Source organism: Toxorhynchites rutilus, chromosome 2, assembly GCF_029784135.1.
Source record: "Toxorhynchites rutilus septentrionalis strain SRP chromosome 2, ASM2978413v1, whole genome shotgun sequence".
Taxonomy (NCBI): Eukaryota; Metazoa; Arthropoda; class Insecta; order Diptera; family Culicidae; genus Toxorhynchites; species Toxorhynchites rutilus.
In genome coordinates this window covers 277,886,299-277,913,140 of record NC_073745.1, presented here as the reverse complement: position 1 = coordinate 277,913,140, position 26,842 = coordinate 277,886,299, and the positions used below count along the sequence as shown (strand labels likewise).

At 39.4% G+C, this 26,842-nt stretch overlaps 1 protein-coding gene across 4 annotated transcripts; it reads right to left on the bottom strand.

Annotated features, from left to right (window-relative positions):
• Positions 1-7,509: 7,509 nt before the first annotated feature.
• Positions 7,510-25,831, bottom strand: LOC129768436 (PX domain-containing protein kinase-like protein). Of its 4 annotated transcripts, none has more exons than XM_055770093.1 (7): positions 25,075-25,831; positions 24,483-24,624; positions 16,501-16,644; positions 15,586-16,440; positions 15,213-15,526; positions 14,844-15,147; positions 7,510-7,586 (listed from the first exon to the last, which is right to left on the bottom strand). In XM_055770093.1, exons 1-7 carry the CDS (start codon positions 25,174-25,176, stop codon positions 7,525-7,527), a joined length of 1,923 nt encoding a protein of 640 aa, XP_055626068.1. In that variant the 5' UTR covers positions 25,177-25,831; the 3' UTR covers positions 7,510-7,524. The 4 variants fall into 4 exon arrangements, with proteins under 4 accessions (XP_055626068.1, XP_055626069.1, XP_055626070.1 ...); XM_055770094.1 differs by lacking the exon at positions 7,510-7,586 and adding an exon at positions 8,561-10,070; XM_055770095.1 differs by lacking the exon at positions 7,510-7,586 and having other exon boundaries at positions 8,561-15,147; positions 25,065-25,831.
• Between the last annotated feature and the right edge of the window lie 1,011 nt (positions 25,832-26,842).

Sequence of the window (26,842 nt, the reverse complement as noted above, 5' to 3'; positions counted from 1 at the left end):
TTGCGTTTGGTCGATATAATCACAGAGAATCCAAGCGAACGTTCCACGTAAATTTCCACCAAGACAGTAATTTACTACCGCAAATTATCCTGTATTAAGGTATCGTTATTGTAGGTCATGATGTTTAACTCCTTCTAGGGGTGGTTTCGTGGCGACACGATAGGGTTTGGAAAACATTGAAGTTGAGACTTGAACTTGAACGAATAAAGAACATCAAAATGTTATTTTCTATAATTATAGTTATTAAATTCCGAATATTTCCACAGCCAGTAACTGGCATTAAACACCCCAACTAGAAAAAATATCCACAAACTACACGTTGCTGCAATCTCATCGCTGTTGCATTAGCTCCCCGCTTCTGCCATTGCTAATATAGTCATTGTCGTTTTTCTATGTTTGCTGTCAGACCGAAGGACAAAAGCTACATGCTTTTCTTCCCGCTAGAGGAAACAAACACCCCCGACTCTCTGTTCAACATCGGCTTTTCACATCAAACAAATCCAGACCAGACTTGGGTAAGCGCGAATCGGGTGACGCGCGGCAAAGGACCTGTTGAAACATAATTATGAAATATAAAAAATGGTCATTTGGAGGCTTTACACTCAACGTCCCCTTCCTCCTACCCTTCACTGAGCTCTTTTTTTTTGTTGAGTATGTGCTATTCCGGTCTGTCTCGGAAAATGCGACGGTGAAAAACCACAACGTGTGCTATCTCACACCGTATGGATCCCATCGCGAATTCGTTGCCTTTGTTCTGCGCTCCAATTAAGTGTGGGTATTATGGGCTTCACGAAATTAGGGTCGCAATTTTTTTTTTACTACAAAAAACTGCCATACTCACCATTACGCTTGCTGAAAATAATTAAGAGGACAGTTTAATTGAGAGCAGGTTTTGATTGGATTGTATGTAGATAGCACTCGCCGTCACACCTAATAATACTTTCGTGAGTTCGCGGAGACTTAATTGCCGAAGCTGTACAAAGCATTGTTGCACTTTAATGAAACTTTCCAATTACTCGCGTTTTGTTGGATATTAATCACTCGAATATTACATCTCCATCTTTTTATGACAATTACAATTTTGGTCATGAAATGTGAGTCCTGGTAGGTAAAAAATGTAGTCTATTTTTTTTCGAACGATGAACCTTCAACCTAATGATTGTAATGACTGAACATCGGAGAAAAGAGAAACATGAACATGAAGATGAAGGTCGACATCTAGCATTTAGTGTACAAGGGAATGTTTTGCATTGACGATAACAAGTAAAATTCAGATAATTTGTCAATTTTTGACATCTCGGCAAATGTGGTTTGCTAGTTCCATTGAGGTAACGTAAGTGTTTCTTAATATTCCAGCTGAATTCGATAAAAAAAATAAAAATCTTCAACTCACGCCTCATGTTCTCATGTTCCAAACATTCGAAAAATTATCAGGGTGATGCCTTAGACACGACCGCATTGTTAACGTAGGACTACGAACTTATTTCAATCAATTCACCCGCGATTCAATTATTGATGTTACCCTAACAAGGAGCGAAATTTAAATTTAAAAAAAATCTTAATTCTTTAGTAGATTGTTTTAAAGTTACAACAAATTCACTCTGATGCTGATCGCTGATTAGAGTGAAATGTAAAAAAAAAGTACCAACAAAACCATTGCCCTGTTACATCGCAATTACAACTAAATGGATTTCCGAGCAGAAAATTAATTGGATTGAGAGAGAATAGCATGGTGTTCAGACGAGCGATCATTTCTCAGTCCGGTGGCAGAAAAGAAATGGGATTTCCGAGCGGGCATCAGCTTTCCGGTGGCAGAAGAGAAATGAAATCGGAAGCGAAAAGCATAGTGTTCAGACGAGCGATCATTTTTTCTGTCCGGTGGCAGGAGAGAAATGGGATTTCCGCGCGAGCACCGGTTTTTAAGCCACCGCTCATTTCGGTGGCAGAAAAGAAATGAGATTGGGAGAGAAGAGCATAGTGTTCAGGCCAGCGATCATTCTTCTTTCCGGTGACAGAAAAGAAATGGGATTTCCTCGACGAGTGATCATTCCTCTGCCCGGTGGCAGAAAAGAAATGGGATTTCCCCGCGAGCACCGGTTTTTAACCCACCGTTCAGTCCGGCGGCAGAATAGAAATGGGATTGGGAGAGAAGATCATAGTGTTCAGACGAGCGATCATTTCTCAGTCCGGTGGCAGAAAAGAAATGGGATTTCCGAGCCGGCATCAGCTTTCCGATGACAGAAGAGATTGGGAGATAAGAGCATAGTGTTCAGACGAGCGATCATTTTTCTGTCCGGTGGCAGGAAAGAAATGAGATTTCCCTGCGAGAACCGGCTTATAAGCCACCGTTCAGTCCGGTAGCAGAATAAAAATGGGATTGGGAGAGAAGATCATAGTGTTCAGGCGAGTGATCATTTCTCAGTCCGGTGGCAGAAAAGAAATGGGATTTCCGAGCCGGCATCAGCTTTCCGATGACAGAAGAGAAATGAGATTGGGAGAGATGAGCAGTGTTCAGACGAGCGATCATTATTTCTGTCCGGTTGCAGGAAAGATATGGGATTTCCTCGCGAGCACCGGTTTTTAAGCCACCGCTCAGTTCGGTGTCAGAAAAGAAATGAGATTGGGAGAAAAGAGCATAGTGTTCAGGCGAGCGATCATTCTTCTGTCCGGTGACAGAGAAGAAATGGGATTTTCTCACGAGCACCGGTTTTTAAGTGCAAGATGATATTTGTCGTTTTTGTAATACCGAAAGCGAAACCTCGGAACATTTGCTCTGTAATTGTGGAGCTCTAACTAGACGCAGACTTCAATACCTTGATAAGGCTATTCTGGAGCCCAAAGAAATTTGGTCTGCGTCGCCGATCAGGATTAAAAAATTTATCAAACAGAGTATTCCTGATTGGCATCTATCTCGCTATAGCTTTCAGTCTACTTCTTCATCAATAAGCAGTAGGTAAACTTGAAGCGGAGTACAAAAAAATGGGATATACCACAATAGTTCAGAATAATGGACGCAGTGGTTCACATCCAACAGGGAAAGAAGAAGTCACCGTTCAGTTCGGTGTCAGAAAAGAAATGAGATTGGAAGAGAAGATCATAGTGTTCAGGCGAGCGACCATTCTTCTGTCCGGTGACAGAAAAGAAATGAGGTTGAGAGATAAGAGCATAGTGTTCAGGCCAGCGATCATTTCTCTGTCCGGTGGCAGGAAAGAGATGGGATTTCCCCGCGAGCACCGGTTTTTATGTCACCGTTCAGTCCGGTGCAGAATAGAAATGGGATTGGGAGAGAAGATCATAGTGTTCAGACGAGCGATCATTTATCAGTCCGGTGGCAAAAAAGAAATGGGATTTCCGAGCGGGCATCAGCTTTCCGGTGGCAGAAGGGAAATGAGATTGGGAGAGAAGAGCATAGTGTTCAGACGAGCGATCATTTTTCTGCCCGGTGGCAGGAAAGAAATGGAATTTCCTCGCGAGCATCGGTTTTTAAGCCACCGTTCAGTCTAGTGGCAGGAAAGAAATGAGATTTTCCCGCGAGAACCGGCTTATAAGCCACCGTTCAGTCCGGTGGCAGAAAAGGAATGGGATTGGGAGAGAAGAGCAGCGTTCAGGCGAGCGACCATTTCTCTGTCCGGTGGTAGAAAAGAAACGGGATTTCCGAGTGATAACCGGCTTATAAGCCACCGTTTTCCTGTCACATCGCAATTACAACTAAATGGATTTCCGAGCGGGTACCGGCTGGTAAACCACTGTTCAGTCCAGTTGCTGAAAAGAAATGAGATTGGGAGAGAAGAGCACAGTGTTCAGACGAGCGATCATTTTTTCTGTCCGGTGACAGAAAAGAAATGGGATTTCCTCGCGAGCACCGGTTTTTAAGTCACCGTTCAGTCCGGTGGCAGAATAGAAATGGGATTGGGAGATAAGATCATAGTGTTCAGGCCAGCGATCATTTCTCTGTCGGGTGGCAGGAAAAAAAATGAGATTTCCGAGCGGGCACCGGCTTTCTGGTGACAGAAAAGAAATGAGATTGGGAGAGAAGAGCAGTGTTCAGACGAGCGATCATTTCTCAGTCCGGTGGCAGAAAAGAAATGGGATTTCCGAGCCGGCATCAGCTTTCCGATGACAGAAGAGAAATAAGATTGGGAGATAAGAGCATAGTGTAAAGACGAGCGATCATTTTTCTGTCCGGTGGCAGGAAAGAAATGAGATTTCCCTGCGAGAACCGGCTTATAAGCCACCGTTCAGTCCGGTGGCAGAATAAAAATGAGATTGGGAGAGAAGATCATAGTGTTCAGGCGAGTGATCATTTCTCAGTCCGGTGGCAGAAAAGAAATGGGATTTCCGAGCCGGCATCAGCTTTCCGATGACAGAAGAGAAATGAGATTGGGAGAGATGAGCAGTGTTCAGACGAGCGATCATTCCTCTGCCCGGTGGCAGAAAAGAATTAGGATTTCCGAGCCGGCATCAGCTTTCCGATGACAGAAGAGAAATGAGATTCGGAGAGATGAGCAGTGTTCAGACGAGCGATCATTATTTCTGTCCGGTTGCAGGAAAGATATGGGATTTCCTCGCGAGCACCGGTTTTTAAGTCACCGTTCAGTTCGGTGTCAGAAAAGAAATGAGATTGGGAGAGAAGATCATAGTGTTCAGGCGAGCGACCATTCTTCTGTCCGGTGACAGAAAAGAAATGAGGTTGAGAGATAAGAGCATAGTGTTCAGGCCAGCGACCATTTCTCTGTCCGGTGGCAGGAAAGAAACGGGATTTCCGAGTGATAACCGGCTTATAAGCCACCGTTTTCCTGTCACATCGCAATTACAACTAATGTAGCGGACCGAGCGTCCAAGACATTTTCTTTTATGACAAAATAACAACACTTTTTTCTGTTTTCGTCAGGAGGCACGTTTGTCCTCCCGCGTAACTGACGATCGACCCCTTTTACTTTATTTTTTATCCTTCTCCCTACTCCTTCACAGAGGATGTACAGTGCTCTAAGAAAACTAAAACTATCTTATTCGCTACGTGCCACGAGTTTTGGGTTTTTTTTTCCATTCGTATTGAAGATTCCAACTATCCTATTGGAAAACCATTGGTTGGATTTTTCTTATCTCTAGTAGGAATGTTTCCCATTAAAAAAGATCAATTCTTATTATACATATATCCTATGACATGCTTCTTCAGTAAAATTCTACCTCGGGAAACCAATGTCAGGTCACTGCATCTCCCCCTACTCAATGAGTTTTAGGGAAAACTGGAAGAGTTTTCACTAAAACGGGTTAGTGAGGTTGATTTTACCTACATAACTGTTTAGATATTGTTTTCATTTTTTTAGTGTAATAAATTGCAATAGCTTTTTTTATATAAATGGTTATAACTCTATAAAAATGTGTTTCTGAGTTGTTTTAATATCTGCATATATATGTATGTTATTTCTTCGATTTTTTTTATTATACGCTAATTGTTGGTGTTTTACAAAACAGTAATCTAACATCAAAAGTGATGTTGCTGCCTGATAACCAAAGCTAAATAAAGTAGAATGCTACACCTACAAATGAGCTCGACTTGTCGAAGAAAAAAAACTGAAAGTGTAGGGTCATGTCCTTTTTTGTACAAAATATCGTAAAAAAAATAGAATTTCAGTTACTGTTTCCTATTTCCGGTTGTATTGTAAAAACTAAATTCCTTCAATTCTGTAATACTGCAATTCTATATTGAAACTAAAATGGTCATATCTCCTTAAAGCTTCCCAAAAAGTCTTACCGATTATCATTGCTGAGCGTTTAGAGCTTCATTAAAAAAAATTCTTGGTGCAATATGTTTACTTTCATCATTCTTGCTGAATATATATTTTTCCCTCTAATTCATTGTTTAATCTTTAACCTTATTTATTCTTTAATTTCCTTTGTTTTATTTTTTTAATGTTGGAGGTTGTAAATTCCTCTCCCATGATTCTTCTCCGCTTTTATAGCGCTACTTCATTTTGCTTTATTTTTATTATTTGATAATATCATATCCCACATTTTAAGTCTCTCATGAACTTTTTAGTAAGTATTGGGACATACATGCCCTTACAGGAAAAAATTCCTAGTTTCCCAGCCCTTCGGTACATTCAAAAGCTATGATCACGATTGATGGACACATTCTTGTTAAATTGGCTGTAGACATATATGGCTCAATCATTCACTTTTTTTTTAAATCCCACTTCAAAGTGTGCTTGTAAAATTAAGAACCACACCTATTTAAATGATCGATAAGTACATTTCCCCATATTTCCCTATGCATACAATTAAAGTATGGGAGACACGATTGTGTTTTTTCTAAAGAGAACAATCAGTTCTTACAGAATTGATCAAAAAGTAATTTTGTTGTATTTTTTTTCAATTTTATTGATTAATTGTTTTGGAATTTAAAAAAAATTGAATTGAATGTTTTGAATGAATCGAAACTATTTTTGTTCCGCTCGTAGCATCTGCTGATTGCATCGTTTCAAATGCATCAGCGATTTTAGGTTTTTTTTTCAAATTTATACTTTTACATATATTATTTTTTTCTTCTAAAATTATTTAATTAGCTTAACTAGGTTCACCTTAGTGTTAATAATGTCTTCCCCCATCCAGAAACCAGAATCCTCAATCCTGGCATCACGGCAACGCACCAAATCCCGCCGGCCGCCATCGACCGTGGTCTCTCGTTCACACAGCGTTCCCATTCTTTAATACATCTCTGCATCCTTAATATCATCACACTGCTTCTATTTTCAGCTATTGCACTTGAATTGTTCACATATTCTATTGCGTATGCGCATCTTCTCAATGACACTTTTTGTTTTGTTCTTATTTGAGCGCCTGTCGTTGAGGCGCTCAAATCGGTCACAAGCATCTACGATACTCGAGTCCTGCTGTTTCACAACACTCGTTATTTTTTTTTGCCTCGTATCCACTTTATACACTGTTTGTAAATTCCGAATCTGCGCCAAACGCCAGCTTTTGAATTACGCACGAAAATTTCTCCATGCTGGAACAATCTCTTTTGTCTCTTCAGTTTTGATAAAAATCGCGTAAGCACTCGCGATAGCTTCTGAATAATCACTTAATGGGTGGGCTGCTGTCCCCACTTGGACAGCATCCCACCGCTGTCACCAAATGTAGCGGACCGAGCGTCCAAGACATTTTCTTTTATGACAAAATAACAACACTTTTTTCTGTTTTCGTCAGGAGGCACGTTTGTCCTCCCGCGTAACTGACGATCGACCCCTTTTACTTTATTTTTTATCCTTCTCCCTACTCCTTCACAGAGGATGTACAGTGCTCTAAGAAAACTAAAACTATCTTATTCGCTACGTGCCACGAGTTTTGGGTTTTTTTTCCATTCGTATTGAAGATTCCAACTATCCTATTGGAAAACCATTGGTTGGATTTTCCTTATCTCTAGTAGGAATGTTTCCCATTAAAAAATATCAATTCTTATTATACATATATCCTATGACATGCTTCTTCAGTAAAATTCTACCTCGGGAAACCAATATCAGGTCACTGCACTAAATGGATTTCCGAGCGGGTACCGGCTGGTAAACCACTGTTCAGTCCGGTTGCTGAAAAGAAATGAGATTGGGAGAGAAGAGCACAGTGTTCAGGCGAGCGATCATTTCTCTGTCCGGTGGCAGAAAAAAAAACCGAATTTCCGAGCGAGAACCGACTTATAAGCCACCGTTTTCCTGTCACATCGCAATTACAACTAAATGGATGTCCGGCTTGTAAGCCACTGTTCAGTCCGGTTGATGAAAAGAAATGAGATTGGGAGAGAAGGTCTTAGTGTTTAGGCGAGCGAGCGAGCATATGAACATTAGGCTTGCTGCGAAAATGATCATGTCAAATTTCAAAAATCGACCATGTATATTTTGTTTATTGACCCGGAAAAATAACCTGTGCAAAGTTTCAGCTCAATAGGACATGATTTAGGGGTGCCTCAAAGCGCTCATAGTTTTGATTTTTTGATCCTTGAAAATTTTCCAAGGAGGAAGTGAAGGAAGTTTGGAAAATCGAAATTTTTTGTCGATGCCAAATGACTTAAAACTGCATAAAACGTCAAGATCCGGTGTGATCTGGAAAAAAAAAATTTGGCCGTAAATCGAATTTTCGGGACTTCCTAAGCGGCCAAAAATCAAAACTTTGAGCGGTTTGAGGCACCCCTAGATTTTTTTTCGATTGAACTGAAACTTTGTTCATTTTTTTGGGCCAATAATAAAATTGTACATGGTCGGTATTTGAAATTCGATGATGAATTTTTTTTGCCACCCTAATGAACATATCTTTTATTTCTTAATGAATTCAGCTGGTTTTCTACATAGAGAGTACATACGCACGCTGATAATATAGAGGAATATTTGAAATTCATCTACTACCCGGCAGTTATAATATCTCAATGGGAAAAAATGTTCGAAGTAGCCTAACACGACGATATCTAAGAATAAAAACACACACGATACGACAAGAGTCTTGCCACTACCACCAACAAGATATCAATGGGAAATTTCTTTCAAACATGCAAGAAAAATCTCGTTCACTATCCCTTATGACAAATATACTTCTTTTGTTTATTCAATTTATTTCATTTGTTTAAATTTTGCTGGTATTGTGATATTTATGTTTGTTTCTTCTCTCATGTTTAATCTCTTCGAACGTATCGTTCTTCAACCTCCAAAAAAAAAAAAAACAACGCATAAAAATAATTCCTTGGCGGACTGTGTTACAATTTGGGCGTTCCATAGATACCCATAATGATAACAGTATAACGTCACGTTCACACAATATGACTTTAATTTAGTGTATGCTCAAATGTATATGGTAGAAAAATTGTGTCTGTAACTGATCGCTTATGTTTGCAATACGGCATATAAAAACACATTATTGTTGTTACTGACATTAAACTATATACCGTCGTTAGTATGCAATGAGTTTAACACAAAACAATTCCGGCGGAAATCGTTATATTTATCTTTTCATTTTAGTTTATAAATATACTCGGATTGTATGCTTATATAACTGGTATTAGCACATTCGGTATGTTCCCGTATTTGTAGATTCTGTACGTTCACATTTATTTCTATAAATTACTGGAGGAGACATACAGAATAAACAAATGCGGTATCAACTTCTTTATGTTCCCAGCGGCTTATATTCGTGTTGAGGTGTTCATTAGGTGCATTTCTAAAGTGAATAGTTGATATTAAAATAAACTTTTTTTTTCTATAAATTTTGCTGTTATCAAAAAAGTTGAATATTACTAGAACCATTACTAGAATATCCAGTGTTATGAAATATGAATAGATTTTTTGTTTGTTCTTTAGATTTCTATCGAATAGTTCGAGACTGTTCGATGCCACGGTTGGATATAAAAGGGTAGATGTGTCGGAGTACAATTTTGCTCACATAAATCACAATTATAAGAAGAGATAGTGGTAAGATGCTTGGTAAATATATAATGTTTAGAAGATCTTTGTTTTCGTTTCACTTTTTTCAATAACTCTAGCAGAATCATAGCTGATGCTGCGGGAAATAACACTTTTCGACCATCGTATATTCTTTCAATATGTTTTATATGGCACTGAACATGAATAACATAAATAGTGGTAGAAGATGAAAGATTGGTAAAGTTCACTTAACACGTTTTCTATTGGAATGTGTAGATGCTTATTCTTATCTTCGAAAACATTTCCTCGAGTTACACAAAACAATTTGTTTACTTCCATACAGTAGTGTTACAAGAATTCGCTTTCTAGCATTATATCAATCATAAGATCATTTCCATTTGCCACTGTTGCATTTCTCCCAACTCCAACGAAATTTGGAAAACAAACATACATTTACATACAACAATAATTACAATACTTATATTTCGCGATGTATATATGAATAACGCAATCCAGCAAAGGATACTGAAATTTCGCACAACTATGTTTTACATCAAACGGATGCTTTTTGGAAATAAAAAAGTATAACATTGTGAAATAACAAGAAAGCTTCAATTTACTTATCTAACATTACGATGCAACATTATACGCGTCGGCAAAATAAACCTGAAATGACACGGTGGATATGTCTTTACTACATTTTACTATTTTCTCGATTCTTAACAGATACGCTTATCTCAAAATATGCATCTCATGATACTGAAACATAGTAGAATGCAGAAAGATATACTTGTCTTATCATCTTTGGTCTATCACGTTTAACTAATTGTCACAAGCCGGCTAACAATGAATGTGGAATCTGAACAAATCACTAAGGGTTCTTTGAACTACTTCCGACATAACTACAATTACACCGCCCATCTTTCTATTACGTATAGCCATTAAGTATGCTAGCTGTATTTCTATCTCATGTATGTTTTGTTTATAAATTTTCATAATATTCATATTTTTTCATAGATTTAAAGCCATAAACACATAGGAAGCAAAGTCGTTATTTGTGTTTGTCTTGGTTGTGTTCTTGATCATGCAAAGGCTGAATGATATCCTCAATAGCTGAGAAGTTCAATAGAAGGAATAACACTTATAGTCTGTAAATTCTTAGCATTTTAATCAATTGAATCAGAACGAATAGAAGGGAATACTCGATGAACGAATTCTTTGAAAAAAAAAATAAAAATTAAACTTTTTTCACAAAAAAAGGATTTTTTTTAATTAAAAATGTAAAATTCAAACATTGACTCGAAAGAGTAACGATATTCTCAAGAGAAGGTTATATATTATTTCTACAGATACCATTCACATTTACCCAAAATTTCGTTCACCCGAATGAAAAAAAAAAGAAAATATGCAAAAAAAAATTATCGAGATTTTTTTCGAATCTCTCGGTGATAAAAGTGTACGATTAAATCATTTCGTCAAAATTAAACAAAAACAGGAATGAATTCGGCTGAAAACTAATTTTGCCATTTGCTTCAAAGTTTTAAATTGTATGACATTGGATGTTTCCTTCTTCATCATTCGGATTGTGGTAGCCCTATTTGATTAGTTGTCCTAGAATCTGACTCCACTGCATGTGGAGCAAGTCAGTCTGAAAAATCGTTATAAATAAAAACACTCGTGAAGAAATAAATGCAAAAATCGAATTGAATATCGTATAATTTCGCATTTTTCCTAAGCAGTGTACAAAATGATGGGCTTAGCCCCGGCACATCAGAATATTATGGCAGCGACAATTAAGTTACCAGATTTCAGGAAGATACACACATGTGGTTCGCACGGACCGAAGGCGCAATTCCAACTGACACATGTGACGAAGGATGGAAATACAGTGCAGTAAAAGAGCTCTTTCACCACAGGCGTGACCCGAACAGTTACTTAGTTCTTGCGATTAAGGTTTAACTTTAATCTTCAATCAACATAATTTTTCGCCAAGATCAGGAGAGCTCCACGGGATAAAATGTTGACGAGGCATTAAAGATGTTATTCCTTTGAAGGATACCGCAAAACGTTCGAGTGATACTGAGCATAAAATGATCGATTCATCCTCGGCCATCATCGCAGCTGTTCGGACTCCAGCTCAACCAACTGGACAAAATGCTGGTCGCAGATCGTTGCAGAGAGCCTTGCGCATTCATGGATAGAAAAATACTAGTCGGTAGCGCGCCTGAATCGACACAGGTAGGTCACACCGTCAACTCGTAATTTTCGACAAAACAAGCAAAATTCGTTTCCTCGTTAACACAGGCTAGGATGTGTCCATCATACCAGCAACAAGAAGGAATAGAGCAGGACGGACCGTTCCGTTTTCCTTACATGCAGCAAATGGACCCAGGATACAGACTTATGGGAGTAACTTTATCACAGGGGATCTCGGCCATCGACGATATTCCAAGTAGCGCTCCCTAGTGGCAGATGTAAATATCGCAATCATTGGTGCGAATTTGCTAGTACTTTTTGAATTGGATCTAAAATAACGACACTTGATCGACGAGACAACGAAGCTACGAACTACTGATTGTTTGTCGGAAGTTTGTCTCCATGGAATAACTGCTGTAGACTCCCAACATCCGTTTCGAAACTTGTTCACATCGTATCGAGAGATATTAATTTCATCGTCGAATCAACCGGAAGCTAAGTACAATATCACACATCATATAATTACACGGGGTTCTTCAAAGCCACGTTGTATGCATCCAGAAAACATCAAGCAGCAAACGACGAGTTCCAAGCCATGTGCAAAATGAGAATATGTCACCCTTTGAGCAGCAGCTCGGTAAGCCCTGTTCATTGTGTTCCCAAGAAAAAAGCGGTGAATTAAAGTTTGTGGGCGATTATCAGCGCTTGAATAGAGCTACAATCCCTAACAGGTACCCTGTACCTCACATCCACGATCTTGTCAACAGTTTCCAACTAGATCCGTTTTCACTGCGGATCTAGTCAGAGATTACTAGAATATTCCGGTGGAAACAGCAGATATTCTATAAATCGTTCGGTCTGTATGAATTTATGCGCATGCCTTTGGCCTCTGCAATGTAAGTTAGCTGGGTCATGCACAAACTATACGGGGATTTGGACTTCGTCATCGTATTTTTCGACGATGTTTGTATAGTGTCGGTAAGCATGACTGAAAATAAGTAGCACGTCAACACAAACAGGTACAATTTCTAGGATATTTGATTAATAAGGACGGAATACGTCCCATTGCGTCACGTGTTCCCGCTGTCCTCGAATATAAGATACCAACATTGATGAAAGATTTGCGTCGTTACCATTACCGTTTACCGTTGGTACTACGAGGACTTCGCTCAGCTTACCGAGAAGACTATAAATGCTCATTCCGGAATAATTCTACGACCATCCAACAACAAACATCGATCGCTCAGAGTTATCCAGTTTTCCGCTCCAGGAATTCAGTGAGTTAAATGCACCATGTTACGTTCTGGGCGTTCTGCATGCAGTACACCCCTACACAATTCAACACATTACATCTGTCACGGCGACAGCATCGAGCTTTCAGAAAAAGAGAGAGAGGAAAGACAGCGGTTGGAAAAGCTCGCTCTCTTGGATACCATCCGTCGTCTGAGGCGGACGTGTTTTGGTTTAGCGCTGGTGTATTTTGGGAGCAGGTACATGTTTCATTTGTCTTCAAGGAGGTTGTGTTGTTGATTTTTTGCTGCTATCTGGTGGTTGAAATCGCGACCGCCGTCCAAGACGGAGACGTTTGGTGGTGGTGACGAGCATCCGGCTACAGCGAAGCTACAGCAAAGATGGCAAACCCGTCGCGGAGGATAGGGTCTTTGGGCTAATAACCCACTGCACCGAAATCAACAAACTGTCACGGAAATCCAAGTTAGAAGAATACGGAGTGACGACATGAAACAACGGGCACTAATCGAGATCCTGGGGCTCCCCTCACTCTGAAGCGGAGAGGGGCTGAATAACTCAAGAACTAATCAAGCAAATGGAATCAAACTTGGCATGAAAAGTTTTTATGGATCGATAAATGTTTCTATGGTAGTTTGACACTCCTCCCCCTCCCTCAGGGGGGATGCTGCAGAACTCGAGAATCAATGAATTATAATAATATAAGGGCAGTAGTTTCTATAGTGGTTTGACACTCGCATAACTCGAGAATCAATCAAGCAAACGGAACCAAATTTGGGGTGTGAGGGTTTTTGGGTACGAGAACCGTTTCTATGATGGTATGACACCCTTCCCTCCTCTGGAATGGAGAGGGGGCCCCATGAAAATATTACACATATTTCAACCAAACATGACAATTGAAAATTTTCGGAAAACTCTGAAGGGAAATGGGAAAATTCGGAAAATTCAATTCCCATATGTTCTATAATTACATAGTGACAAGTGTTGCTATTCCATTTGATGTTTGAGCCAACGAAATTGATTTTTGTTCGAAAGTGGAAATAGATTTTACAATGATAAAATGCACTCCTATATCTTCTTCTTCTATGGATCGCCGAATGTGTTGATAAGAGCAAAACTCGAAGAAGGAATTATCCGATTTAGGGCTATCTTCATTCTATCATATTTTCGGTATCAAACATTTATTCGATGTAACGGAGAAACATGTTATTTACAAGTGATTGAAAAATCTTGAACGAGAATTGTGTTTGAAAATAATCTGGCATTATAATGACGAGTTTTGATAGAAGTCCTAGGAAATTTATATTAAAAATAAATTGTAAAGGGTCAATTAGAAGATGAATCAATGAACAATTCTAAGATTGGACCCATGATCGTTAGTAAGAAACAGTGAATGTTTGGAGGTATTGATAACGAAAAATAAATTTTGGACGGGACGAAGTTTGCCGGGTCAGCTAGTATTCGGATAAATAGCAGTTGGGTAAATGTTATAATCCGAGGGGATATCTTCAAAGATAAACATACCATGTTTTCAAAAGTAAAACAATGCTTCCAAGAGCGCGTTACATCATACACCAATAGAAACGACTTTGGGTAATGGAAAACGATCAAATGTCGATATTTATACGCCTTTGTATTGTTGTACGCACTGAAGTGTGCGAAAATTGGTCCAAAATACTTCCTTCAGTTTGATACTTGTTTGTTGATTTGTTTGTTTGCCTGCAAGGTTTTCCGACAGTTTCAGTGTACATTCGTGTTGATGTTTTCAGTGCAGTTTGGCTACATCTAGTGCCCTACATCTGCACCTTTTGATTAGTGAAAGTAATTTTTGATATCGGAGACCACGCGTGCTTCAGCGCCCAAACGCCGCCACGCCTCACTTTTCCTCAACGGTGATTTTTTTCAATCCACTCTTGTTAAAGTTACAAATTGAATCCAATAGGGCACTACGATTGGTGCTATCATCACCAGAAATTGACTTGTTGAGATGCTTACCATTACCGGTGCTGGATCCCGCTGCTGTTAGCTCAAACGGTGAAATACTCGATGGCGATGGAAAAGGCGGTGCCGATGGAGGTGGTAGCGGAGACGACCCACTTCCGCCGCTATCGGTCGCATGAGGCGGTGGGGACATCAGATTTGCCTCCTGTGGGGAGATAATACTGTTTGCACTATCCGATTTACCGATGACGGCACCAGTTGGTCCTGAGCTCGTGTTAATCGCTACCACCTGCGGAGGACCGTTGTTCAGTTGGAGCGAATTCTGGGCGCGCATCTTTGCCTGACGCTGCTCGTGTTTCTAAAATTGCATATTTTACAAATTCAGTTTTGTTAATAACTCGAGCAATCCGCTGAAATACTCACCGCTTTGTGCTTGATTTTTTTCTTCTCCTCCTCGGAAGTCATCATTTCCTGTACTCTGACTAGACGTTTTTGATTCTTCACAGACTTCTGCTCATCGCGTACGCGATTCTCAGTCTTCTGAATCGCTATTTTCAGCTGTTCTTTGGCATTGGTTGAGAACTTCAGGTGTGGTTTTTGGGCACATATGGCCATGGCATACAGATCATTGAAGTTTGACGCATACTCGCTGAAGAACGCGTGAGTCGCTAGCTGGTCAAGTGTTGGTAATGCTGACTTACAAGCATCCTTCAGCAATATAGACTCTAGCAAAGACTCTGCAATTGATAACAAGACATATAATTCGACCGCTAGAAGACAAACCATGATCACTTACTCAAACTATCCGGACAGTCGGAGATCTGCCGTGCGTACGAATCCTGCAGGGGGTAACCCATACACATCTCGTACATCAGATGTCCGAATCCGTACACATCGATAGCCTCACAGCTGTTGATTTTGCTATGCTGGACAAAAAACGGCCTATAGAACGAGGGAACTCCAAAAATAAAGTTCTCCACATCCATCAACTTCGCTACCCCGTCCACGATCAAGACGTTGCCACAGTGCACATGGCCACAAGCCATCCCTTTCGAGTGGAGGAAACGAATCGCCTCCAGGATCTGCCGCGCATAGAGTGCCAGTTCTTTCAGCGGCAAAGGCGCTCGCCCCTTCGGACTGCCGTATTTCGAAAGGAACGGATTGCAGGGCGAAGCTGCACACAGAACATCTTTGAGACTTCCCTGCTTGTAGAACTTGCGAATGACCAGCGCCCCGCTATCGTTCGATGTTATATATTCTATCGGTGCGATATACGGATGTTGCACGCTCCCGAAGTTCTTCAACACATTGTGGATCTCCTTCTCGTCGATATACTTGTCCGGTCCGAACTCAGTCCACGTTAGAATCAAATCGTCCCGCCCGCCACCTTCCCTCGAGCTGTTGTAATCCTTCTCCGTTGAGGTGGTCACACAAACCTGCGTCGTATGCTGCTTTCCATGGGACTGCGAGCTGGATTTTATCAAATGGTGCTTTGTGGTTGAGTGGCCTGGCGAATGCTTATTGCCCTGGGGCTTATGCACGACTCTAAAATAGTGCTTCCGTAAACGCCAGCCTATCGGACCCAGCGATTGGCCCAACGTGTAGGCACCTTCTGTGCGCAAACTCATCGACGCATATTGGAGGGCGAGATCTGTGAGGATTTGTGCGAGATGTATGAAAAAAAATTACTAATTATTGATTCTGAATCTACCATGGAACGGTGTAGAGTAACTGTCCGGATCGATGAATTTTTTGGTAGGTAGTGATGACGCCAAAATGGGATTCATTAGTACTTGATTTATATACTTCTGCAATGCAAATAACCGCTCAGCTATGAAATCTGGACGCATGTTACCTACGGGAATATTAGAGAATATTACATTCAATTAATAAATTAGTCGAAGGATTTTTTACTCATAGATTAGTTTATATAGCCACATGCGTTGTCTTTTAACTTGATCAGTAAAACTATGCAATAGTTCTATATCTCATGTCATACATGTTCATTTGTCATAATTTTTTATCATTTTAACCACTCTCATAGAGAACCTTTCTCTTTCGGCTGGAATAACCTTCAAAAAGTCCTATTGTGGTTACATTTTTTTTTCAATTTGAAATCGTGGACCAAAATGGACATGGTAGCACTTCAAAACCTGTTCAAGTCGGTACTGAATCGAATTTTTGCAGTGACCGAAATGGATGCCGTATAAGTTTTCAGCTATGAATTTTAAACCTTTCTTTTCATTGAAACATAGAGGGCAACTAAAGGGTGTGTCACATCAAATTGCATCACGCCTGCTTCATAATCGCCCAATATTTCTCTATTGGGCGAAGCTCCGGCGCGTTGGGCGGGTTCATTTTCTTTGGCACCAAGGTGACCCCGTTGGCTTCGTACCACTCCAACACGTCCTTTGAATAGTGGCACGAAGCGAGATCCGGCCAGAAGATGGTCGGGCCCTCGTGCTGCTTCAATAGTGGTAGTAAGCGCTTCTGTAGGCACTCCTTAAGGTAAACCTGCCCGTTTACCGTGCCGGTCATCACGAAGGGGGCGCTCCGCTTTCCGCAAGAGCAGATCGCTTGCCACACCATGTACTTTTTGGCAAACTTGGATAGTTTCTGCTTGCGAATCTCCTCCGGAACGCTGAATTTTGTCCTCTGCGGAGAAGAACAACAGGCCCGGCAGCTGACGGAAGTCCGCTTTGACGTAGGTTTCGTCGTCCATTACCAGGCAATGCGGCTTCGTCAGCATTTCGGTATACAGCTTCCGGGCTCGCGTCTTCCCCACCATGTTTTGCCTTTCGTCGCGGTTAGGAGCCTTCTGAACCTTGTATGTACGCAGGCCCTCCCCCTGCTTGGTCCGCTGGACGAATGAACTTGACAAATTCAGCTTATTGGCGACATCCCGGACCGAACTTCTCGGATCACGTCTAAACTGCTTAACTACGCGCTTGTGATCTTTTTGACGTAGGACTACGTCTTTCATTTCTATACCGGGGTGTAAAAAGTTTCGAAAACGAAAGCGTTACGCCGGAGACCGAGATTTTGAGCGTTAATAGCTCCTAAACAACTTAACGAAATGGTATGATAAACACTTCATTCGAAAGATAAAATGTCTACGCGTTCTATACTTGTTACTTTCTGATCTAAAAACTTGTTTCAATAGTCTTAAAATTGCTTTCAAAACAGGCTATTGAAATCACCAATCGGTATATAAGCGAGCGCCGCTCGGAAATCCACTCAGTTCAAATTGAACAGCGATTGGAGCATGTTGTCGCTGTTGTGGTGAAGCTCTTCGTTTATCATGAAAGCGCGGATGAACGGTGTCACCAAGAGCCTGTTTGTGCACCTTAGGCCAGAGGGGAATCCATCAGGAGGAGAGTGATGCCACAAACGGTTCCCCGGGAAGACCTCGAAGCAGCCGCTACACACACACACACACACACACGCGCGGAATTCTTTCCGTTTGGATGCCATTCAGCATCGAGAAAGATCCGGAAAATAATCTGGCAGTTCCTCTGGGAATTTAAAAATACATTCATGTGAAAGAGTTTATTTGAATGTTTTCTATCCGTGTAACAGTGTGACCAAATACATTTGGTTTTGTGATTTTTCAATCAATCGCAATTAACAGGATAGCTTCTGAAGATTATTCTTCCCCATCAGTAGGATATTTCCGTATCCAATATTGTATGCGCCCGCAATCGATTATTGCTCAGTCGCCGAAAGTTCCGAGCTCAGAGAGTTCATTCCCCTCTAGTTTGCCTTCCAAATTGCCATCGTAAACCACGCCTTCTCTCGATTCAATCACGCACAAAAAGCATACTTAAGCGATATTCTGGTGGTGAGACGCATTCATTTTTCGTGAGGACATCGACAAGACAACATCGATGCTGAGGGTGCCTGACGGCGAAGGATCGAGATCTGCCCGCAAACAAACGCAGGCAGTTTGTTTGAAACTGTGAGGGAGCACAGAGAAGCCGATCCTTCAGGAGAAGAGAAGGTGACCATCGAAGCAGCCGCTACACACACACATACACGCACGGAATTCTTTCCGTTTGGATGCCATTCAGCATCGAGAAAGATTCGGAAAATAATCTGCCAGTTCCTCTGGGAATTTAAAAATACATTCATGTGAAAGAGTTTACTTTATCGTTTTCTATCCATGTAACACTGTGACCAAATATGTTTCAATCAAGTGCTATTAACAGATGGTTATCGAGTTAGCATTAACCACTGGTGGGCTTCCAGTATCGAGGAAAATGTGGAAATATCTAATCGTTACTGAAAATAATCTGCCAGTTCCTCTGGGAATTTAAAAATACATTCATGTGAAAGAGTTTATTTTAATGTTTTCTATCCATGTAACAGTGTGACCAAATACATTTAGTTTTGTAATTTTTCAATCAATCGCAATTAACAGAATAGCTTCTGAAGATTATTCTTCCCCATCAGTAGGATAGTTCCGTATCCAATATTGGATGCATAAAACCTTGTGCCTCCAACGTAACGCTCTCGTTTTCGAAGTCCCCCAAATATTCATTCATTCAGAATGAATTCAGATTCAACTTCAAACAAATGATCTCTAAATCAACGATAGTCCTACGTCACCCTTGCGGTTATACCATAGATATAACCCACTTCCTGTTTTCACTGACGGAGCATCCATTTTTGCCGTTCTTCACCTTCCGGTCGATGGTTAGGTTCTAAAAGTATCGTTTTAGTACTCTGCTGACCGTGGATTGGACGATTCCCAGCATCCGATGTCCCGATGTGACAACTCCGGATTCTCGAAATGAGTGCACAGGATTAATTCACGACGCTCTTTTTCGTTCGACGACATTTTTCTAAATTTACGAAAAATTGACAGTGAAGCATGGCCAACGTGATCTATACACTCTTATCTGATTATGAGCGAAAGCTGAAGATATAATTCCTAAAAATTAAATTTCTACAGCGTTTTTTCCGTGATGCAATTTGATGTGACACACCCTTTAAACAAATGTTTATATTTTGAGTGACTTTGTTGGCAAAGAATGAATTCATATCGTTTATTATTGATAATTCTTGAAGGATTTCAAAATTTATTCATTTCTTTGTTCCCAAATTCAAGAAGTATTACCCTGGATCTTTTTTGTCATGTTTCTTCAAAAAAACCTCGTTGAAGAATATTATGCTTGGGAAACTTATACAACTATAGAACTTTATCCATCGCTAGGCTAAAGTCTTCAAATTGATTAGCTCAAAGTGAAATCTACATGCTGGTAATTCTATGCGACACAACGCATAGCTTGAAGACGAGTGCTGGACATTATTTAATTTTCCAAAAAATAATGGCTAAACAAATGTCCATCTTTTTATCCTTTATCAATAATGATTCCATCGAAGCGAAGATTAGGATAGAGAGCGTTATACACGGAATAGTAGGTCAGCTACATTATGTACGGGATATATTGTTTGCCGACTGAAAGTTTCACTGAATAAATTTCGTTTCTCTTGCAGAAATCATTTCCCCCCGCGGAATTCATTTGTTGTTACATGCTACGAATCAGGACACAAACGAGAACGAAAGAACTCTGCTTCGGTTTGCCCTTCATGATATACTTCTTCCTCTTGAATGGCACAAACGTTTCCAATGTGTGTGAGGCAAGGCGACACTATCGTATACCACCCTAGATTATATGCCATCTCGGACCAAATCAACTCTCACAACAGCAAATCGCATCAGTCGGAGTCAAACAACCAACTAGATAAGACGTGCATTTGTGTTCCGGGCGCAGTGGGTAATTTCCAGAGCCAGCTGTAAGTTACACATTTGGCGAACGTGAAAGGTTTTGTTTAGCTGTATCAAGTAACGAATAAAATAGTTTTCTGGAAATCCCTCATTGCGTATCCATTAAATAATCTAGTGCGACCTTTAGGCAAGAAAATGAAAAGTGCAAGATTGATTGTGTGAAAGACAGACCGGCTACCGGATATCTGGCCATCCGGCTTCGAAGCTTGCCGGATATCCGGTATCCAGTATCCGGCCAAACTGTTATCCGGTTCAATAATCAATCAGCAATAATTGTGACTCAAGTATAACTTTTTAATAGGGATATCGATTTAAGTAAAAGAAATATTTGATAATTTAAATCTCAAAAACTATGAGTCGTACCGAAATAGTGTCTTAGAAAGAGTTATAGATTATTGATGTTTTAACGTGAAAAAAAAATATACACTGAGAAAAAAACTAGTACTCTTTTTTTATTTACGAAAAAAAACTTTAATTTGCAATATCTAAAATATGCATTTTTAAATTTTCTACAATTTTTTCATATAAAATAGAAGTCATGTAGGAAATTTCAAAAAAAATGATGGTAAGATGGTTGTCATCATATCACCTTGATTCGCCAAACCCCCCGAACCCAACCCTGGTTGACAACTGTCACCCGATCGAACAAAAAGATAAAGCATTGGTAAATAAAAAGTAAACCAAATTATAAAAATTATACATCGAAAAATACTACGATACTGTAGTGGCTAGAGCCCACAGATTAACCCTCTTTTAAACACATTACATATAGAATACAGGTAAAAGTGAATATTTAGAAAATTTAAAAACCTAACTCTAAACAATGTCCCATCACAGATTCCAATTGCCATACGAAAGATACAAAAAAATTGTGCAACTACGAATAGATTCAAGATTAAAAGCAAATACTAAACGTGAGTACACACATGAATTTGGAAAACAAGCATGATTTATATCTATACTTTACCACATTGAAACAACACATATCGTTAAAATGTTTATATAATTATATAAGAGTACAAGTTTTACAATATTAACCTAAAATATGAATTGTATCCTACTTGTTTCCTGGGGGGAATTTAATAACATCCTGTAAAAATAAACAGTGTTACAAAATTGGAAAATTTGCTGTTCCATTCAGTTGCTTGCGCAACAATGGTAAAACTATTTTTGGCTAACTTTGCGGAACATCGAATTTAATGAATCTTGAAACTTAGAATTTTTGTATGTTAACAATCAATTTAGGCCACAAATTATGAATCCTGATGAACTAGCTGTCGAAACCGTGGGTTGCAGAGATGTACGAACCACTGTAAAACACATTTACGCAAGTGGATTTTTTAATATATACCCTAAAAGTACCCATTTAGAAACAAGTCATATTTTGTTTCTTTAAAAAATAAATCAATCAAACTGGAGCAGTGAAATGGTCTTCTAATTATCTACTTTTACATAGTGTTGACTGAAAAGTTTGAAAAAAAAATTTAACATTGGAAAACTTTGATTTCAAATGGGGATAGATTTTTTTGTGGCCATCACTGTATCTCTTTGTTCATAGTTGAACGGAGAGACGAATGAACGCCATATAATATTTCAATAAGAAACATCCCCTAAAACTGGTTCTTCTTTGTTGGGATATATGTTGCATTTTAATGCTTTTCAAGGCCACGTGACCATTCGAGTTCGGATATAGAATATTCGAAATTTTCCATTATTTTTATGGAACCCCCTCTCCTATCCAGAGGAGGAAGGGGTGTCATACCATCATAGAGACATTTCTCGTACCCAAAAACCCTCACATCCCAAATTTGACCCCATTTGCTTGACAAGTTCTCGAGTTATGCACAGAAGATTGTGTTTCATTTGTATGGCAGAGAGGAAGTAGGTGTGTCGAACCACCATAGACACATTTATTACTCCCTAAAACCTCCATTTGCAAATTTTGGTTCAATTTGCTTGACTAGTTCACGATTTATGCACACCACCCTTTCTGCTGTCTTTTTTTTTCAAAATGTGTACCGAACACGATTTTTCAATGCTGCTGGTCAAGTTTTGCACGATTTTTAAGCGACTTTTTTTGCCTTTTTTTTTTTGAAAGTTTGCCTGTATTTGCTTGATTAGTTCTCAAGTTATGCAGAAATTTGTATTTCATTCGTATGGTAGCCTCCCCTTAGAGAAGATGAAGGAGTGTCTATTTACCATAGAAACGTTTCGTGCCCCCAAAACCTTCACATGCCAAATTTGGTTTCGTTTGCTTGTTAATTCTCGAGTAATCAAGAAATTTGTGTTTTATTTGTATGGCAGCCTCTCCTCAGAGAGGTGGGAGGCGTCTCGAACTATTATAAAAACCTTCCCCGACCTACCGACCAATTTTCATGTCGATCGGTTCAGTATACTAGCTGTACCCTGCCACGCTTTGCTGTGGCACACTGTGGTTGCATGGATGAGTTGAATTTTTCATTTTTTAATGTTGTAACAACAATTCTAGATGTATTTGGTTGTTTTGTATATTGTATCATAGTTTGAGTTCAGTCGGTTCCGTACTTTTCGAGTTTTTAACGCGCACACAAATGAACAGAAAACTTCTATATATATATATATATATATATATATATATATATATATATATATATATATATATATATAGAGAGAGAGAGAGAGAGAGAGAGAGAGAGAGAGAGATAGATGAGGGGAATCGATAAATTTTAAATCACTTCGAAACACAATCTCAGTTCATGATTTTGTCAAACACGTGGAAAAAAATGTTTCCTCCACATAGAACTGAACTTACTGAATAGTCGATTTTCATTAGAAGCTCAATTTCAGAAAAGAAAATTTCAGTCATATATAAAATCATTTTTCTTCCAATTTTCCAACTTTTTAAGCCGTAACAACACTCTTTGAAGTGGATTGTATATTGTGTCCAACTCTGAACACAAACGGTTCCGCACTTTTCGAGTTTTTGACGCGTACACAAACGAACAGAACATTTATATATATAGAGAGAGATACCTTGAACAACACTTAGTTAGGCTAGAATATTTTTCGAAAACCGATGATTGTAGCGGTATATGAACGCAGTAATGGGGCATATTCCTTAGCATGGCCATTGCATCACCTCTTCCCCTATTAAAAAAAAATATTTTCTTTCGCTGCACTAGAAATATTGTTTAAATTTTTGCATAACCAAAGGCGCAATAAACTGAGTTTATAAGGCAGCGACGAACAGTGTTTTTAGAGTTAACATGTGTTCTTCTTCACGTAAGAATTGTGTTCTCTGAAGTTGAAGTTAAATCTTTGTGAAATTTCCACGGCCCTATAATGGGTTAAAGGCTTGTTTATCCTATATTCGCTTCGCGTTGCAGATCAACAGGAATCTAGCGAGAAAAATTCTATATATATATATATATGAATTTGCCATAGTCATCACATTTCAATGAAGCGCTGCCGATGAAGGTTCGTTATCTCCATTTGTTTACGGTATAACGAAGAGACCAATAGAACACCATAGAACGAATTCAATCAGAAACATACTTCGAAACTATTTCGCTTTCACCGAAATACATTGTATATCAATGCTGCTTATTGCCACGTGATTATTCGAATATTGAAATAGGCTTTCAAAATTTTCCATCGCTGCGAAGTATTCTTAGTGTCTCTAATTCCACATCATAAGTGCATTACCAACAATATCAAAAATGTGAACCGTGTTCTCTATTAGAACAAAAGTAAAAACTACACTGAAAATGAAAATACTGCATTCACGTTATTACAATCGATGTTTTCCTCTACGAATAACTTGCATTTTATTCTTGCTGTGCTTTTCACTAGCTGACATCTGTTTAAATCTGAATTCCATCGGAGAAAAACTCCGAAAGAAATCATCCATCGTGGTAACTTACCAATAAACTTTTTCCCAGGAAATGACAGGTCAATCCCCGATATTTGCAAGCATTTGTTGAGCGAAGCGAATTCATTGTACCGTCTTAAAATACGCCAGCTGTTTTCTGGATACGGTCCACGCTGCACTTTTAGTACATATTCCTATTTGGGGTGGGAAGAGAGAAGAAAAACGATACGACGTGAAATTGTGTCAATCGATACTGTTATCATTTCAGTGAAAACTGCATGCTGATTTACGCGAATCCAGTGTTAGTGGATAGCCACAATTTTCCTACAAGCATGCGATGAACACATTTACTTACACTCATTACATGTTACGCTTAAAGTATACGCAAAAAGGAAATGTAGCGTGTTGTTAACATCGAATTTACTAATGCCTTTGAGTTTCATTAAAGAAACACCAATCTTGTATAAACAAGGACGAATCAGTTCATTTCATAATTCATACATAATTAACTAGTGAATTGTTTTCATTAAACGATGGATACAGTTAAAACAACATTTTACCAGCACTGCCAAAATTTACAATTTAAACCTTACGCAGCGGAAATATCTGGAATTGGAAAACACTGCACACGTACCCACACTTACCGTATGTCCGTCAATATTCTGTGCTGTCTCAATGGTACAGATAATCGCTTCCGTATCGTCTAGGACAACCTTCTGCTCGAATCGTTTCTCAAATATAGCCATTTGTTGTCGGTGGTGTTATGGGACAAAACATCGGACATTTTTTCCGATCCCATATCCCGGTCGGTGAAACAAAACGAAGGACGAAACGAAGAATAACAACACTTCGCAAACCACGGAAAGTTTGTAAAATTGCTGCTCTTTCTGTGTGCCGTCCTCAGCAGCAAGAATATCAGGTGCGGTCCTCGGTGGGTCTCGTTTGAATGGCGAATAAACGCGGGGGTGTATAGAATCGCGATCCCCACCCACTGCCACAAACAAGGCGGAAATTCCAATATCGAATTGTTTCGCAGCGCCTTCTCGCACAATTTTTCCAAATATTTGCACCTAAAGCACTTCCATTGTCTTGAATATATTAGTATCTTTCCATCTTCAAATGAAACTCAAAACTGTATCACTATGACCGAGTAAAACGTGAATCCTAAAACTAAAATTGGTCTAGTGTACGGATTTTCAATATCCTCCAGCGTAAAAATAGGGCGATTTGCAAACTCTCAACGTTGATCAACTATTGAAATAACTTTCATGGATACCGATCGAAATATGCAGCCTTTAAAGTTTAAAAGCTATTTGCGAACGAGTTTTACTATTGCTAGCCGACGGAAAATTAGTAATTGATTTACTTTTCTGATTTTCCTATGACACATCTATACGCGAAATACATACAAGGAAATGTTATGACATTTTGCTACGTATCTATTTTATGTCGAGGGGTGATTCACAGATATGTTTACTTTAAGCAGTAAAGGGTAAAAGTACACTGTTTGACATAAACCATTCATATATCTGATATTTTTGACAGATAAATTTTGATCAACGTGTATCGCCACCCACAAAAAAAAGAAACATTCGCACCCAGGACGGAAGAAAAAAACATGTTCCGCCAACGTCCCCGACAATTCACATATTCAGTCTATGCTGCTGCAGCACCGTCGCGTCAAAAGTCAAACGATTATTTTAATTAAGGCAAGGCGCAAATTGAGACGCATATAGCGTGAGTAACTTGGCGCGATATAGCGCCTGTTTTTGTGGCTAATGAAAACAGATAGAACGGCGCAAATTGGCCAGATGACGAGAGATGGTGGAGCGCTCGTGAGACACGACTCCCGCGACGCTGTGGCTGAACCACAGTTTCTCGTGCTGGTCATGCCGGTTGTGGTAGTTGTGTTGGTGAACAATAATATAGCGCCGTGGGTTTGACACTGTATGGCTGTACTGGTCGGGTGATTGTGTTAGTAAATAAATATATCGCGCAACTCTGTGTTAATCAGTCATTGTATGCGAGTGGCATGTCATTTACACCAAAATGCGACTCAATATGCGCTCCACCACGCTACGTTTGTGGCACGTATGAGTCGTGTTGGTAGTCTCGCGTTCGCTTACGAGCGCTATACGCTTCTCAATTTGCGCCTAGCCTAATGTTATTCATAGTGTCGATACCAACAACAGTTTTAAATTGCAATGTCCTCTTCCGAATCAGCATGCCTAGAATCAGTTCTAAATTTTGAATAAAATCAATGAAAATCATTGAATTATATTATATAAAAGCCTAAAACCTGTATTTCCGACCATTATTCAACAATAATAATATATTAACTGTTTTTACTACCGCGAATGATTTTGACTGAAAAATTTGAAACTGGAAGATATGTTGGCATAAAAAGTGCAA

What these genes read in the sequence shown, in the direction of transcription:
- LOC129768436 (XM_055770092.1), bottom strand. Translation starts at nt 25,176, where the DNA reads ATGGCTATATTTGAGAAACGATTCGAGCAGAAGGTTGTCCTAGACGAT. An exon ending in TCCTGGGAAAAAGTTTATTG is followed by an intron (nt 16,645 to 24,482) that starts GTAAGTTACCAC and finishes ATATTCCCGTAG; the next exon opens with GTAACATGCGTCCAGATTTC. An exon ending in TTACTCTACACCGTTCCATG is followed by an intron (nt 16,441 to 16,500) that starts GTAGATTCAGAA and finishes AAATCCTCACAG; the next exon opens with ATCTCGCCCTCCAATATGCG.